General features: G+C 42.2%; 1 protein-coding gene across 2 annotated transcripts in view; it reads right to left on the bottom strand.

Annotated features, from left to right (window-relative positions):
* Nucleotides 1-6797, bottom strand: part of gabrg2 (gamma-aminobutyric acid type A receptor subunit gamma2) — a 93917-nt gene extending 87120 nt beyond the window's left edge. Inside the window, exon 1 of one of the 2 annotated variants that reach the window (XM_003215116.4) lies at nucleotides 6060-6797. In XM_003215116.4, the coding sequence (XP_003215164.2) occupies nucleotides 6060-6193 (134 nt within the window). In that variant the 5' untranslated portion in view covers nucleotides 6194-6797. The remainder of the gene's footprint in view (nucleotides 1-6059) is intronic. The other variant, XM_008113147.3, reaches the window with a different exon arrangement.
* Nucleotides 6798-14122: the final 7325 nt, after the last annotated feature.

Below are 14122 nucleotides of genomic sequence, written 5' to 3' on the forward strand. Positions count from 1 at the left end.
TGAAGGAAAATTCTGAGAATGCAATTCTTGGACTGCAAGAAGATCCAACCAGCCCATTCTCCAGAATATAATGCCCAACTGCTCACTGAAGGGAAGGATATTAGAGGCAAAGATGAAGTACTTTGGCCACATAATGAGAAGACAGGAAAGCTTGGAGAAGAGAAAGATGCTGGGAAAAATGAAAGGAAAAAGAAAGAGGGTCTGACCAAGTGCAAGATGGGTGGATGGTATCCTTGAAGTAACTGGCTTGATGTTGAAGGACCTGGGGGTTGTGACGGCTGAAAGGGAGCGCTGGCTTGAGCTGGTCTGTGAGGTCACAAAGAGTTGGAAGCAACTGAACGAATAAACAACTAATAACTGGTTTTGTTGGCTAGGGCAGATAGGACCTGTTTTAGAAAAACATAGAGGACAACAATTTCCCCAAATCTGGTCTACCAAATAGTCAATGTGAGTTGTGGTATTGAGCACTCCCCTTTTCTATTTGTACAAGTGAGTGGGATGACTCAGAAGAAGGTTAAGGGATTGAAGAGGTATTCTTTCAGGGGATAAATAAGTCTGCCACCTTTTCATTTGTGTAGAAAGTGAGGGGATTGCTACTTCACCTGAGAGATACAGCTAGTGGATGTTCAATTTTTGAAACATCATAATAAAATAACTAAGGTTCTCAGTATTGTCCTGGCATAAGTGTCACAGGGACTTGTCAGTTGGTACACAGCATAAAGGAACCAGATCCTTTTTTTATCTTGAAAGAAAAACAGGGTCAGTTCTGGATAGTACTCGTATGGAAGAATATTAATGAATACCAGGTGCTGTTGGTTGCATTTCAGGAGAAGGAACTGGCAAAACCATTTCTGAGTATTTATTGTCTAAGCAAACCCCATGAAATTCATGTCACAATACGTTAGCAGGCAACTTGAAGGCCAAAGCATCCACGAACACAGTCCATTCACTGTCACAACCTATGTCCTAAACCAGGTGGGCAAAATCACATTTCCCTCAGAGTATGCAGCTGCAACACTAACTTAAGGAAAAAGCATAGATTTCACTCCTCTCCCCAAATTAGCCAGCTTCCAGTATGTATTAATTAAATTACTTTCACAAAACATTATTTTTTTGGTTGAATTACCTCCTCTCCCCACCCCAAAACAGCATAGGATCTGCCAGCAGAAAATCCCCAAAACTTCTGGAGCTATTTAAAGTATATTCAATGTAAAACTGAAAATCTACCAAATATGCCTCCATCTTCATTTACATGGGACCAATGATATCACTAGGTGAGTGTGGGAAATGCAGCCCACACTGGGTATCAGAGGGGGTGACACCAAAATGGTTATCAAAATATTTTTGTGCAATGTTTTAGCAAACATTTATTATTTTTATAGAAAAAATAAACCTGTAGGTTGATATAACCACAACATCATTCATAGACCATGCACACATATTGCATCGATATAAACCAGCTATCTGGTTCATATTCTGTTGTGGGGAGACTCTATACTGATTTACTCTTTGAACTTTCTAATGTGTATGCACTTCAGCCAGAACTATAATGATTTCCCAATTGTAATGACGTTTCAAATGACATTGTTTTGTCTCCACAGACTCTGAACACATGCCATAGTTTCTATTTTTTATAGTCACTGATTTTGTCAGTACATTCAGTGACATATGGGAATTACGATTCATGAGAAAAAATAGTGCAAAAATATTATTAAGGATTGTAATGTGAGGGGAAGTCATAGGGAGGAAGGAGCAGGCTTATTTTCTACTGCCCTGAACACCACGATGTGGAACAATGGCTTCAAACTACAGGAAAGGAGATTCCACCTGAACATTAGGAAGAACTTCCTGACTGTGAGAGCTGTTTGGTAGTGGAACTCTCTGCCCTGGAGTGTGGTGGAGGCTCCTTCTTGCGAGGCTTTGAAACAGAGGCTGGATGGCCATCTGTCAGGGGTGCTTTGAATGCTATTTCCTGCTTATTGGCAGGGAATTGGACTGGATGGCCCATGAGGTTTCTTCCAGCTCTATGATTCTATGCTTCTATGATTCTGTATGGTCTGGCATAGGAGGGGATCCATGGGAGTGATACCATGAGCTACTGCAGCAGGTGACAGGAACGCTAATGAAGCCACTGCATGGGATCATTCCTTCCTTCCTTGTGAAAGTGAAGAGGGTGCAATTGGAGATTTTAGAGGACAGGTGAAGTTTCAATATGTTTTTGCAGTTGTCTTTCCTTAAATACAATACATAAATAAATAACTTGAATACAAACAGATGAAATTGCTTCCTGCAATACATAGGCTGAATTTGAAAATATTTGTAAATGTCAGATAGTTCAGAACATTATGGCCAGGCTGTTGACTAGCAAATGCCTCCCTTGTAAACAATAGCTTTCTGTCACTGTGTTGTCGAAGGCTTTCATGGCCAGGATCACAGGGTTGTTGTATGTCTTTCAGACTGTGTGACCATGTTCCAGAAGTATTCTCTCCTGACGTTTCGCCCACATCTATGGAAGGCATCCTCAGAGGTTGACCTCACAACCTCTGAGGATGCCTGCCATAGATGTGAGCGAAACGTCAGGAGAGAATACTTCTGGAACATGGTCACATAGCCCGAAAGACATACAACAACCCTGCTTTCTGTCACTGTTTCAAAGTGCAGTTTATGTCCTAAAAGGACCTATGTCAGTGATTCTCAACCTGTGGGTGCCCAGATGTTTTGGCCTTCAACTCCCATAAATCCTAACAGCTGGTAAACTGGCTGAGAATTCTGAGAGTTGAAGGCCAAAACATCTGGGGACCCACAGGTTGAAAACCACTACCGTATGTGAAATGGGAAACAGATAATTTGAAAGACTGTGTTATCCCTTTAAATGCTTGCCAGATTTGATGGTCTTTGGGAAGGGTCTTCTCTCAGCCCTGCCCCCTTGAAAGGCATGTGCCTTGTGAGTGCAAGGAAGGTTCTTCTCACTGGACCAATCCAGGCTGTGGAACTTCCTTCCAAAAGAGACTAGGCTGGACCTCGTCTCTGCTCTTCTATCAACAGACAAACAGGCCTTGGAGAGCAAAGGGAACAGGGCTCTTGTTTCTTTTTATTAATCTGTTTTATGTTGTGCTTTAATGTGTTTATCTATTTAAACTACAGCTATTGTATCTTAATTTTATTGTCATTAGACACTCTGTGTTTTAAAACATCTTTTGTCAGAAAGGTGAAACACAAATAACATAAATAAATGCATGCTATATTTCCAAAGAAAAACACAATTCACTCCTGCTTCAATCGAACAATATTCGTGGAAACCAAGTCCCTGGGAAATAATTATGATATATAACAATGTACAAGGAAAGGGGGTTTCAGCGTGAAAACTATAGAGGCCTCTTGGATTTGTGTAGGTTGCGTAGAAACAAGAATTTCAACAGGTATTGTTTGCTATCTGGTTGCATGACAAGAAACAACTGCTGGTTTTTCCTCTTCTACACAAGCATTAAAGGTACAGGAACCCCCTTCAATTTCATCAACAACCCTAGAAAAAACACTTCCAATGATTTTCTGTCTTTAGAGTGCTGTGGTGAATTTGTTGTACCTGTTTAATATACTAGAGAAAGAGATCTGGGATAAATATTTTATTCCAGTATTCTATAAACCTGTGAACAATAGCTCATTACTTGGATGAAAATGTTTGTGAAACTTCCCCTAAAGCACCATGTTTGGAGTCTGGAGGAACATAGATATATCATTTACATGAAGGCCCATATAGAATCATAGAGTTGGAAGAGATCTCACTAGCCCTCCAGTCCAACCCCCTGCCAAGAATCAGGAAAATCACATTCAAAATCGCGTTCAGTGTCAGTTTTACAATGCACTTTTCCCCAGGTGTTGAAGTCCCACAGGAATAGAGATAAATTGTGCATGGAAATCCATCCTCTGGTGACTGTCATATTAGACTACTAAAATACATTTGTACATTGGCCTGTTGATATTTCTTTCTGTCCTGTGAAACTTCCATTTTAGTGACTTCCAAAAATCCATATCAACTCTGTCTTGAGGCCTGATCGGAAGATGGAATCGCAGTGCTATAATTGTGCATGGTGAAAGGATCCCTGGCTGCCCACACTATGTTATGCAAGACAAGTGGGGGCTGAAGAAAGGGTCTTCTTGGGAATGATACCTCACTCTTGCCTCAGGGAGATCAGACTTGTGCCTATATTAATGTAATTTAGATTGTTAATAACAAAAGTCATATTTGTTGATATAAACTCTTCTAACAGTTCCTTTTGTAGTGGCTATTTTTAGTAAATATACATTTTGATATTTTAAAACACGGATTTGTTGAAATGCTCTACAAACTCAAGATGACTCACTACATAGCACCTCCTCATTTCCCAAGACATGAAGTCAATAAAGTGACAAGATTTGAGAGAATAATTTTCAAATAGAATCTCAAAGAATAACATGTTTGGTTGGGTTTAAAATTGTATTTGGGGATAATTTTGGAGTTCAAATGGAAAGGAATGACTTTGAAAAATGAATGGCTTCAACAAGTTTTCATTGAAGCCGAACTGATGGTAGTTGTTGCTTCAGGCCTACAGGTTTAAGAGACAGCTATTTTCGGGAGATTTATTGTCATTCTCGTGGAATCGTTTTGAAAAGGCCACAAAAGCAGCTGTTTTAATATATACACTGTTCATTTAGATGGAAATTCTGAAGTGTGAATATTTCCCATCATGAAAAGAAAGATAAAAGAGATGTTATAACAGTGGTCATTTCAAAATAAATTCAAGTTGAGACATCCAAATCAAAAGGGAGCCCAATAATTGAAGGCCTATCTAGCTTGAATGTTCTGCTGGAAATAGTTACAAACACCAATCAGGGATTGAAAGCATTCCTTTTCCAAATATTCACATGTCTTTTTTCGCCCTCATGGATTTATTAGTAAAGCAGTACTTTCATTTTTGTGTCAGGTTTCTCCACCATTTAGGTTGGTGAGAATAAGAGGCAAATAAGATAAGGATTGCAATGTCCTTGGTTATCATTTTTATATGACACAAACAATGAGAACATTAGAAGCAAGATAAATATCACCCTTTCTTTGTCAAGGGAGCAGGTAAAAGAGATGTGAAAGCAGGAAGTGATGGTTCAAGCATTTGCCAAATAATACACTAGAAGAGAGGGTGATCCTTTTGCCCCATGCATCCATCAAAATGGAGCTTATGTCCTGTTGGGGGAGCCTCTCAGGAGGAAGCCAGGGCCAATGCTTTCCTACCTTGGCCTCCCCAACCTGCTCAGCGCAGAGTCCACGGCTATTTGGGGGCCACGCGTGTTCAGCAGCCCTGTGCTTACTTACTTAGCACTGCGGTAACCGTTGCCTCCCATTCCATCCCCCACCACAGTGTTTCTGAGCATCCTTCCTCCTCTCCCTCAGGCTGCCCTGGCATTGCATTCTTGCCATACAAACACAAATACATATCAGAAGGAGAAGGGGCGGAAGGAAGAGGCCCCTTGCCACCTCAGTGTCAACATTTGCGCTCCCAGCCAGGGAATCCAGATGTGCACCTCCTTTGGCTCAAAAGCTACCTCCGCATGCCATCACTGCCGATGCACACCCTTCCCCCGCTCTCATTGCCAGAGGGGAGGAATTTCGAGTCCCTTCAGGTAGCTGCCTTGGGCCCAGGAGGCAAAACAAGACATGGCCAGGCTATGCAGAAGGCCGGCATCATTCCTTAAGGTCTCTCTCTCTCTGTCTCAAGGCAGAGACAGCTATGGCTGCCTACAGGCACCACATGCCCAAGCCAGGTCTGCGTAAAAGAAGCCAGGGGCGCATTGCAAACGGGGAGGGGGGTGGCATCTCCCCTCTCAGCCAAGCCCCCCTTCTTTTCCTGCATTGTGGGGCACCAGGATGATCAGGCATTGCATCGATCCATAGGTACAAGAAGCGCTATAGAAAGGCGGCGGGGGGGGGGGGGGGTCCCAGGCTGGCTAGCATCCTCCGTCTCCCCGTTTTGGCGTTTCTTCTCTCACACAGCCCCCCTCCCCCCCCCTTGAGACAAAGCATCACTTACCCGTGGATGAGGGAGCAGAGCAGCAGCGTCCGCACGATCATTTTGAAGGAAGGAGAGGAAGCCTCCAGCGCCGAGAGGCTGGCTGGCTGGGGAGGACTGGCTCTCATGCTCCCTCTCTCCTTCCTCGCACACATCTCCTCCGCCGCCCCCCCCTTCTTTCCTTCTCCCCCTTCCTTTCCGGAGACGTCTCCTTCTCGATTTCGGGAGTTGTAGTTCGGGTGCCGGCGTCGCTCTCCCCCTCCCTCCTTCCCTCCCGTTACCAGGTCCCGCGGCTGGGATGGCCAGGAGACATGGCTCGCTCCCAGCCGCCTGGTTAATATTGGCTTATGGGGAGGCAGGGGTTAACCCTCCAGGTTGGCATCAAGCGCTTGGACTGTTTTGCACAAACGGAGAGGCTGGAATTGGGACGCGAATGGCGAGGGATGGAGGCGGCGGGCGGCGGCGGAGGGGCGAGGCAGCCCCCCGGCCCGGGAAAGGGCTTTGGGGTGGCGGCGAGGGAGAAGAGGGTGATGGGGGCACACACGGGCGGGGGCGGGGGCGGGGGGGGCCGCCCAAGGGAGACTCCGCGTCGGGATTTCAAGTCGGAGGTCAAAGTGGAAACGATGCGCTGTTCTGCAGCCGCAGATTTCAAGACATGCGTGGTTCCGACCGGGCTCCGGGAGGCTGGGTCCCTCCACCCGTCTCCCGGGGAGGCACAGGCGCTGCCTGCCTTGGGGAAGCGCGATCCTGGCGACGCTCCCCGCCGAGCCCTCCTTGCCCAGCCAGCCCTCTTTCCGCCGAGACCTCATTGCGTTGGGTGGCAAGAGAGGGGAACCCGCAGGAGCGCAGTGGTGGCAGTTGCTAAGCAACCCCAGCGGTTTGGAACAGCCAGGGAATGGGAGGCGAATTTTGGGGAGGCCTTGCGGGGTGCCCCGAACTACCTTAGGGGTGCGAGAAAAGGATAGATGGTCCAAAGGATCTCTTCATCTTTCCTCCCCACCAGCCTAGGCGGAATTCAAATCATGGCCCAATGAGCAGGGAAACTAGGCTGGGTTACTCACTTGGGCACCAGCCTGCCAAGGGAGATCAATAAGGCATCCCTTTAGTAGAGTCATGGGCAAACTTGGGCCCTCCAGGTGTTTTGGACTTCAACTCCCAGAATTCCTAACAGCGTAGGCTTTTAGGAATTGTGGGAGTTGAATTCCAAAACACCTGGAGGGCCCAAGTTTGCCCATGACTGGTTTAAAAAAGCTCAGCTGACCTTATTTCAGCCAATGCGTTTGGTATCAGTGGGCTTAAATGGCTCAGTCTGCACCTTAAAGGAGTTGTCCAAGGTTCTGAATCCTACTACAGCCTCCGAGGTTTACCACTCCAGATGAATCATAGAATCATAGAGTTGGAAGAGGCCTCATGGGCCATCCAGTCTAACCCCCGCCAAGAAGCAGGAAAATCACATTCAAAACACCCCTCACAGATCCACCCTCTACTTAAAAGACTCCAAAGAAGGAGCCTCCACAACACTTTGGGGCAGAAAATTACACTGTAGCCTTGAAGCACATTCAGATACTACACATTTCTGGCACATTAATGGACAATCAGGGTGATAATTCTGGATAGTTTCTTCTGGTTAGATGCCAATACCTTGACAATATTGCCACCAATAATGTGGTATGCATCTTCATGGACCTTTCTTCTGCAAACATCAGGACAACATCATAGCCCTGGATCAAAAAAAAATGTGAGAGGCCATATAAGAAGGCAACACAATTAAATAAACAAAGATTAGGAAGGAAAGCAATCAGTTGGTGAGATGCAGATGAATCATAGAGTTGGAAGAGACCACAAGGGCCATCCAGTCCAATCCCTGCTGTTTATGGACATGCAATTAAAGGACTCTCCACATATAACCATCAAGTCTCTGTTTAAAAAGCTCCAGAGGAGACTCCACCACATTCCCTATCAGCATATTCCACTGCCAAAAACCTCTTCTCATCATTAGTTCTTTCTAATGTTTAGACTGAATCCCTTTTCCTGCCATTTGAATCTATTGCTCCATGTCCTAATTGCTAGCGCAGCAGAAAATGAGCTTGCCTTATCTTTCCAAATATTCAACATGGCCCTCACAGCCTTCTTTTCTCCAAGCTAAACATACCCAGCACCATAAACCACTCCTCATAGGGTTTGGCTTGCGAACCTTTCAGCACTTTGGTTGCCCTTGCCTGGACATGTTTCAGCTCCTCAGTATGAGCCCCTTTCATGTTGTGAGCTCATTCACCATCCTCCTGACAGAGCTGTAGACTACCTAACTGTTAAACATTTTGGAAATAGTCTAGCTTTGGGTTCTTTTATTTACAGCTTCAAATAATGTGGGGATTAATGGCAGGTGGTGAAAAATCTGATATCAGTTTGCGAAGAGGATCAGTTAAGGCAGCAAACTAGGGAAAAGTGGCCTTTGGTGAAGCCTGCAGCCTTGAAGCACATTCAGACAGGACACATTGCTGGCACATTAATGGACAATCAGGGTAATAATTATGGTTTCTTCTGGTAAGATGTCACCAACAACCATTTCTGCCCAGAATCATCTGGACACACTCAGACGAACTTGGCATTTTGGCAGATGTATCTTCAACTGATGCAGCCACATCTCAAAAGATGCAAATTAACCTGTAGGCAGTAAGGAGGAGGGTTTTTTTTTAAAAAAATTACCTGTGCCCTGTAGTGAAATCGCTGCTATCCTGTTTAGGAAACTGACAACCTGCTAAGTGTTCTGTGGTCCACAAAAGAGATATTGTTACCTTGGCAATATTGTCACCAAAGGTGTGACATGCATCTTCATGGAACTTGCTTCTTCAAATATCAGGACAAGATCATAGCCCTGGATCAAAAAAAAATATTGGGAGAGGCCATATAAGAAATCAACACAATTAAATAAACAAAGATAAGGAAGGAAAGCAGTCAGTTAGTGAGATTCAGAGTATTTGGTCCGTGATTATATTCACAATTAAAGGGTGATTAACCCATTATTATTTCAATGAAAGCTCATGAGAAAGCTCATGTGGGTTCTTCAAAGAGGTTTCCTTTGAATGCTAATTTAAAGCTTTCTGTCTGCAACTTTAGACAGTTTTATATTTCTCTTGCTTTCCTGGTCAGCATGGCTGAGAGGCGAATGCTCAAAAGCAATATTTCACTACCCTTGAATAAAGCATGAGTGTAGGATGAAATATGAGGTGAAAAACTGGAAGAACCCAAGTAATGTATTACAGGCATTGCCATCCTGGGAATACAAGACCTGTCTAAATAAAAGGGCAATTATGGGGCAATTCCACATTAAACTCCTTTGCTTAGAGAAATACTGTGTGTGTGTTGGCACATAAGCTTGTGTCTTCAAGTTAACTTATTGATTTATGGTGACCCCATGGATGTTTTAGACAAGGAATATTCAGAAGGGGTTTTGCCTGTTCCTTCCTCTGAAACAAAGTTTAAAGCATCTGTTATTTATTGGTTATCTCTCATTCAAGTACTAACCAGAGTTGACTCTGCTTGTCTTCCAAGATCAGATGGGATCTGGTGTCTTTAGTTGTTTAGGTCATAGGTAGTTAAGCCTAAAAATGGGCAGATTTCAACATTACGGACTAGTTCCCCTTAAAAGCCCTAGCAATGTTTCATCTGTTTCCAAAAGACAGGCCTTTCTTTCAGTTTTTTTTTATAATGTCACACACACTTGCTACAAATCCAGTCTCAAAAAACTTGAAAAGATAGAGGACACTTGACTGAAATGACTCTGCTGTCATATTATGGTGATATCCTGTAAAACTGATAGATCAAGAGACAAGATTTGAAAAGAAGAGGGTTGAAGCGGCAGCAGTCTTTGGCTCATCAATCCAATGAGCAAGAAAACAAAGTTAGTCAAGAAGATACAGTTTTGCTCTGGGCAGAATGTGTTTCTGCGCAAAAGATTCCCTGCATCCATGAGATGAATCATGCAAGAACCATGAAATATGTTCCTCAGGATGGAGGAAAGCAGGCAATTCCCTATCCCCAATTCCCTTCCCATCTTATAGGAAATTTCTGAACAGATTAATGGTGCTCTGTTTTACTGCAAGCTCTTACTTGTCAGTTCCTTGTGATCAAGAAGTATGTCTCCTTGATTTCTTGTTGACAGAATCACACTGGATCAAATATTGCTACTTATTTATTCATTTAAATATTTTATCTAATGCTTCAACCAAAAAGGCTCCCAAATGTTCTGCAGTATCAGTGAGGAAACATTGACTATCCTCAGTTTTACAGTACAGAAGACACAACACAAGAAACAAATGGAAAAAAGGGTAAGAAAGAACAGACTTGAACTCCTCTCCCAAAGCAGAAGGTTTATCAGCAGAGTTGCTAAAATGATCCTATTTCTAGTCCCTGATACAAGAATGGGTGATTTAATTGCTGTTCATTAAAAAAAATGAGCAGAATTTACCAGACCTCACAAAGTGTAGGTGTGGAGAAAGCAGAAGTAAATGGTTTCTAAGAATGGGTGAGAATTTATTTCAATTTATTTTTGTGAGAATTTTTTCAAAATGTCAACATTTGGATGTATGACAAAGTAAAACTGATGGGCAGTATCAACCCAAGTCTTCTGGAATGGCTTCTTGTGGTAGATAACAAGGGACAGAAGCACATCAAAAGGAGTCAATCTCCTAATGAATGGGCCTTACCTCCCACGATTCCTGCTGGTGCAACCTGATAGAATGAAAATATTTATATTCAGAATAAAACTAGAATGAGGGAGGAGGCAGATTCTCAAATGCTCTGGTACTGTGGCACACCAACAATCCCCCATTTCCCTAGTACTGTAGCATTTTGAAATAAAGCAAGCATGTGATAGAGAAAAAAAATTAAATTTTACTCTTTAAAAACTTTCTTATAGATTTTGCAAGATTTCACTGGTGAATAAATTCCATACAATCTAGAAACCCTTCCCACAGCTGAATAAAATCCCACATTATCTGCTTTGAACTGGAATATATGGCAGTGTGGACTCAGATAACCCAGTTCAAAGCAGATATTGTGGGATTTTCTGCCTTGATATTCTGGGTTATATGGCTGTGTGGAAGGGCCCTTAGTCATCCTGGAGAAGACACTATCCCTTTCTCTCTGTCTCTCACTCCTTTGATTCTCTTCCTCTTTCTCCCAGCTTCAGGATGATACTCCAAGCAATTCATGACTTTATGCTTCCAGAAATGAAGGTCTACCTGGAAATATATGTTATTCTGGTTATAAACAAGATGCCAAAGAGCCCACCCTGCTTTTCCCTGAGACATAACTCAAACTGCTTTAGTTAAAAAAAAAATCAAAAGCCTTACTTTAAAAAAATTCTTTTACTATGCAAATCTTTTTCTTCTAGGGCATTTACTTTGTATTTTGCTTTGTCTCAGAATTCAGGAAACATGCAGAGACATCCATATGTACACACACACACATATACAAAAGAAATAATTTGATTCTGGAATGGAAGACTAGGAATAAGCAAACTTTGTTATAAAAGAGGAACCATGTGATCTGTAAACAAAGATGTAATGGTTGCCATCACTTCTCAACCTCTCAATCTCTCTTTCTCTTGAAAATGTGTTTTTAGTCAAGTGTTAATTTGAAAATGATTGGGGAAAGAAGAGATAATTGAACAGGAACAGATGATACCTCTTAAAATGGCTTTTTCTGCACTTATTAATGCAGATGGGATGGGGTGGAAGTGCGGGGACTGGAACCAGTCGGGCATTTTATTCTTTAGTTTTCATATTAAGAATAAGTACATAATATATACCCCCACGATGCTCCTGGTGGCGCAGCAGATTAAAGCGCTGAGCTGCTGAACTTGCAGACTGAAAGGTCACAGGTTCGAATCTGGGGAGCAGAATGAGCACCCGCTGTTAGCACCAGCTTCTGCCAACCTAGCAGTTCAAAAACATGGAAATGTGAGTAGATCAATAGATACCGCTCTGGCAGGAAGGTAATGGTGCTCCATGCAGTAATGCCGGCCACATGAACTTGGAGGTGTCACCGGCTCTTCGGCTTAGAAATGGAGATGACCACCAGTCCCCAGAATCAGACACGACTAAATGTCAGGGGAAAACCTTTACCTTTACCTTTTATATACTCCCCAATTCTTAATATCTGTGCATACATGTTAGAGTGTGTACTATTGTGCTTTGGCATTTAGAAATCAACCAAGTGACCTGGATATGCTTTAATATAATTTCACTCACCATCATACTGATAGGCAGGGAAAATGTATTTGAAAATGTGAATACATTAAGCATACACTTAGACTGAATATGGGGCCCCTGGTGGCACAGTGTGTTAAAGCGCTGAGCTACTGCACTTGCAGACCAAAAGGTCCCAGGTTCAAATCCCGGGAGCAGAATGAGCGCCCGCTGTTAGCCCCAGCTCCTGCCAACCTAGCAGTTCGAAAACATGCAAATGTTAGTAAATCAATAGGTACGTCAGGGTCAGGGGAAACCTTTACCTTTACCTAAGACTGAATATAAATAAAATGACCACCTTAATCTAAAAGGATGCCATGTAGAAGTTGGAACAAGTTCATATTTGACTGCTCCAGAGACTAAGACAGGAACCAATGCATGAACCATGACAACCCCATGATGCTATGATTCTAATTGGCACCAACTAGGGAACTGCAAACTGGTCAGAGTAATGCACATAGGAAAAGTTAAATCAAAACCCACTTCTTAAAAAGGTATTATGAAAAAGGTGATCATGAGAAAATGAAAAAAAATACTGGTAACCACAGTATTAAAAATAAATTTATCATGTCTTGCTTTTTAAGTATAATGCAACAAAAAGAGCTGCTACAAAGCCACAAATATTTCCTACCATTGAAATACAATGTTCATTACATGGCTAAATGAAACCGTATCTAAGATTTAAGTTACAACCTAATTCACAGTGATGCCTATAATTACTGTATATTTCTTCTTCTTCTTTTAAATAGCTACTCAAGCCAATTTCCTATTATCTAGATTCAATTGAATGCTAAATTCCTAATTGCCTAGATATTCACACAGGTCATTATGCCATTAATTGTCTCAATTATAGGACTGTTGCAGGAACAGCAGCATCTCAAATAAACATGCCAGTTATATAATATTTGGCGGAGGCAAAGGCTTGGATATGGTGAAGTGAATGGAAACCAAAAGAAAGACAAGAGAGAGCAAGACAAGAGAAAGCAGAGGGGATTGGGCTTTCTTGGCAGGCATCTTAGAGAAGCATATGGCTTCAAAATACACAGGATAATATTTGTAAGTGTGGTCCACAATATTGTGCTACATAAGTTGGGGAGAGCAGCTCTTTTCTACAATGGCACAATGTAATAAAAGAAGTGTATTTATATTATTTATCAATATATCACTTTGAGATTGGATAAGATGCACAATGGAATTAATATGACAAAAATAAATAAAATAGCACAATTTCTTTGCCATTTGTTTCCTGAGAAAAGCTTTAGATAAAAAGAATACTTGCAAATGTTCCTAACCTAAATGAGAGAAAAAAAACGCATCTGAATAGACACACACATAAAATGGTCAGCTGCCACAAGATATACTTTTTTTTGCATTTGTGAACATTGTATTAATATTTTTTCCAATATGTGGGGGAAATGTAAAAAAGTGTAATCTTTGGCCTTATGTACATATGCAATAAGTAAAGATTTGTATCTCTAGTCCAAGCCCTGGGAAGATGGTGCTAGAGTTGTCGTGCAGTCTAGACCAGGCATTGTAATCTCAAGCTATCTTTACAGCCATTTTTCCTGTGATATTTACAGTAATACTATCCCCCCCCAAAAAAAAATCAGGAAAACTGTTTTGATTAGCATTATACAATTGGGGAGTGGGGTGATCGTGGAAAATCCAAGGGTCTCATTCTACTTTCAAGTCCCTCAAATTCCCATGGGCAACACTTGCTTATTAAAAAACAAAGAAATGACCGAATGGCTATTTTAGGCCCCAATAATGTTTCCAAGAAAGCCTAACATAGCCTTTAAATGTAATAAAAAATTGCACTCCCTGGCTTAGTTC

This window comes from Anolis carolinensis, chromosome 2, assembly GCF_035594765.1.
Source record: "Anolis carolinensis isolate JA03-04 chromosome 2, rAnoCar3.1.pri, whole genome shotgun sequence".
Lineage (NCBI taxonomy): Eukaryota > Metazoa > Chordata > Lepidosauria > Squamata > Dactyloidae > Anolis > Anolis carolinensis.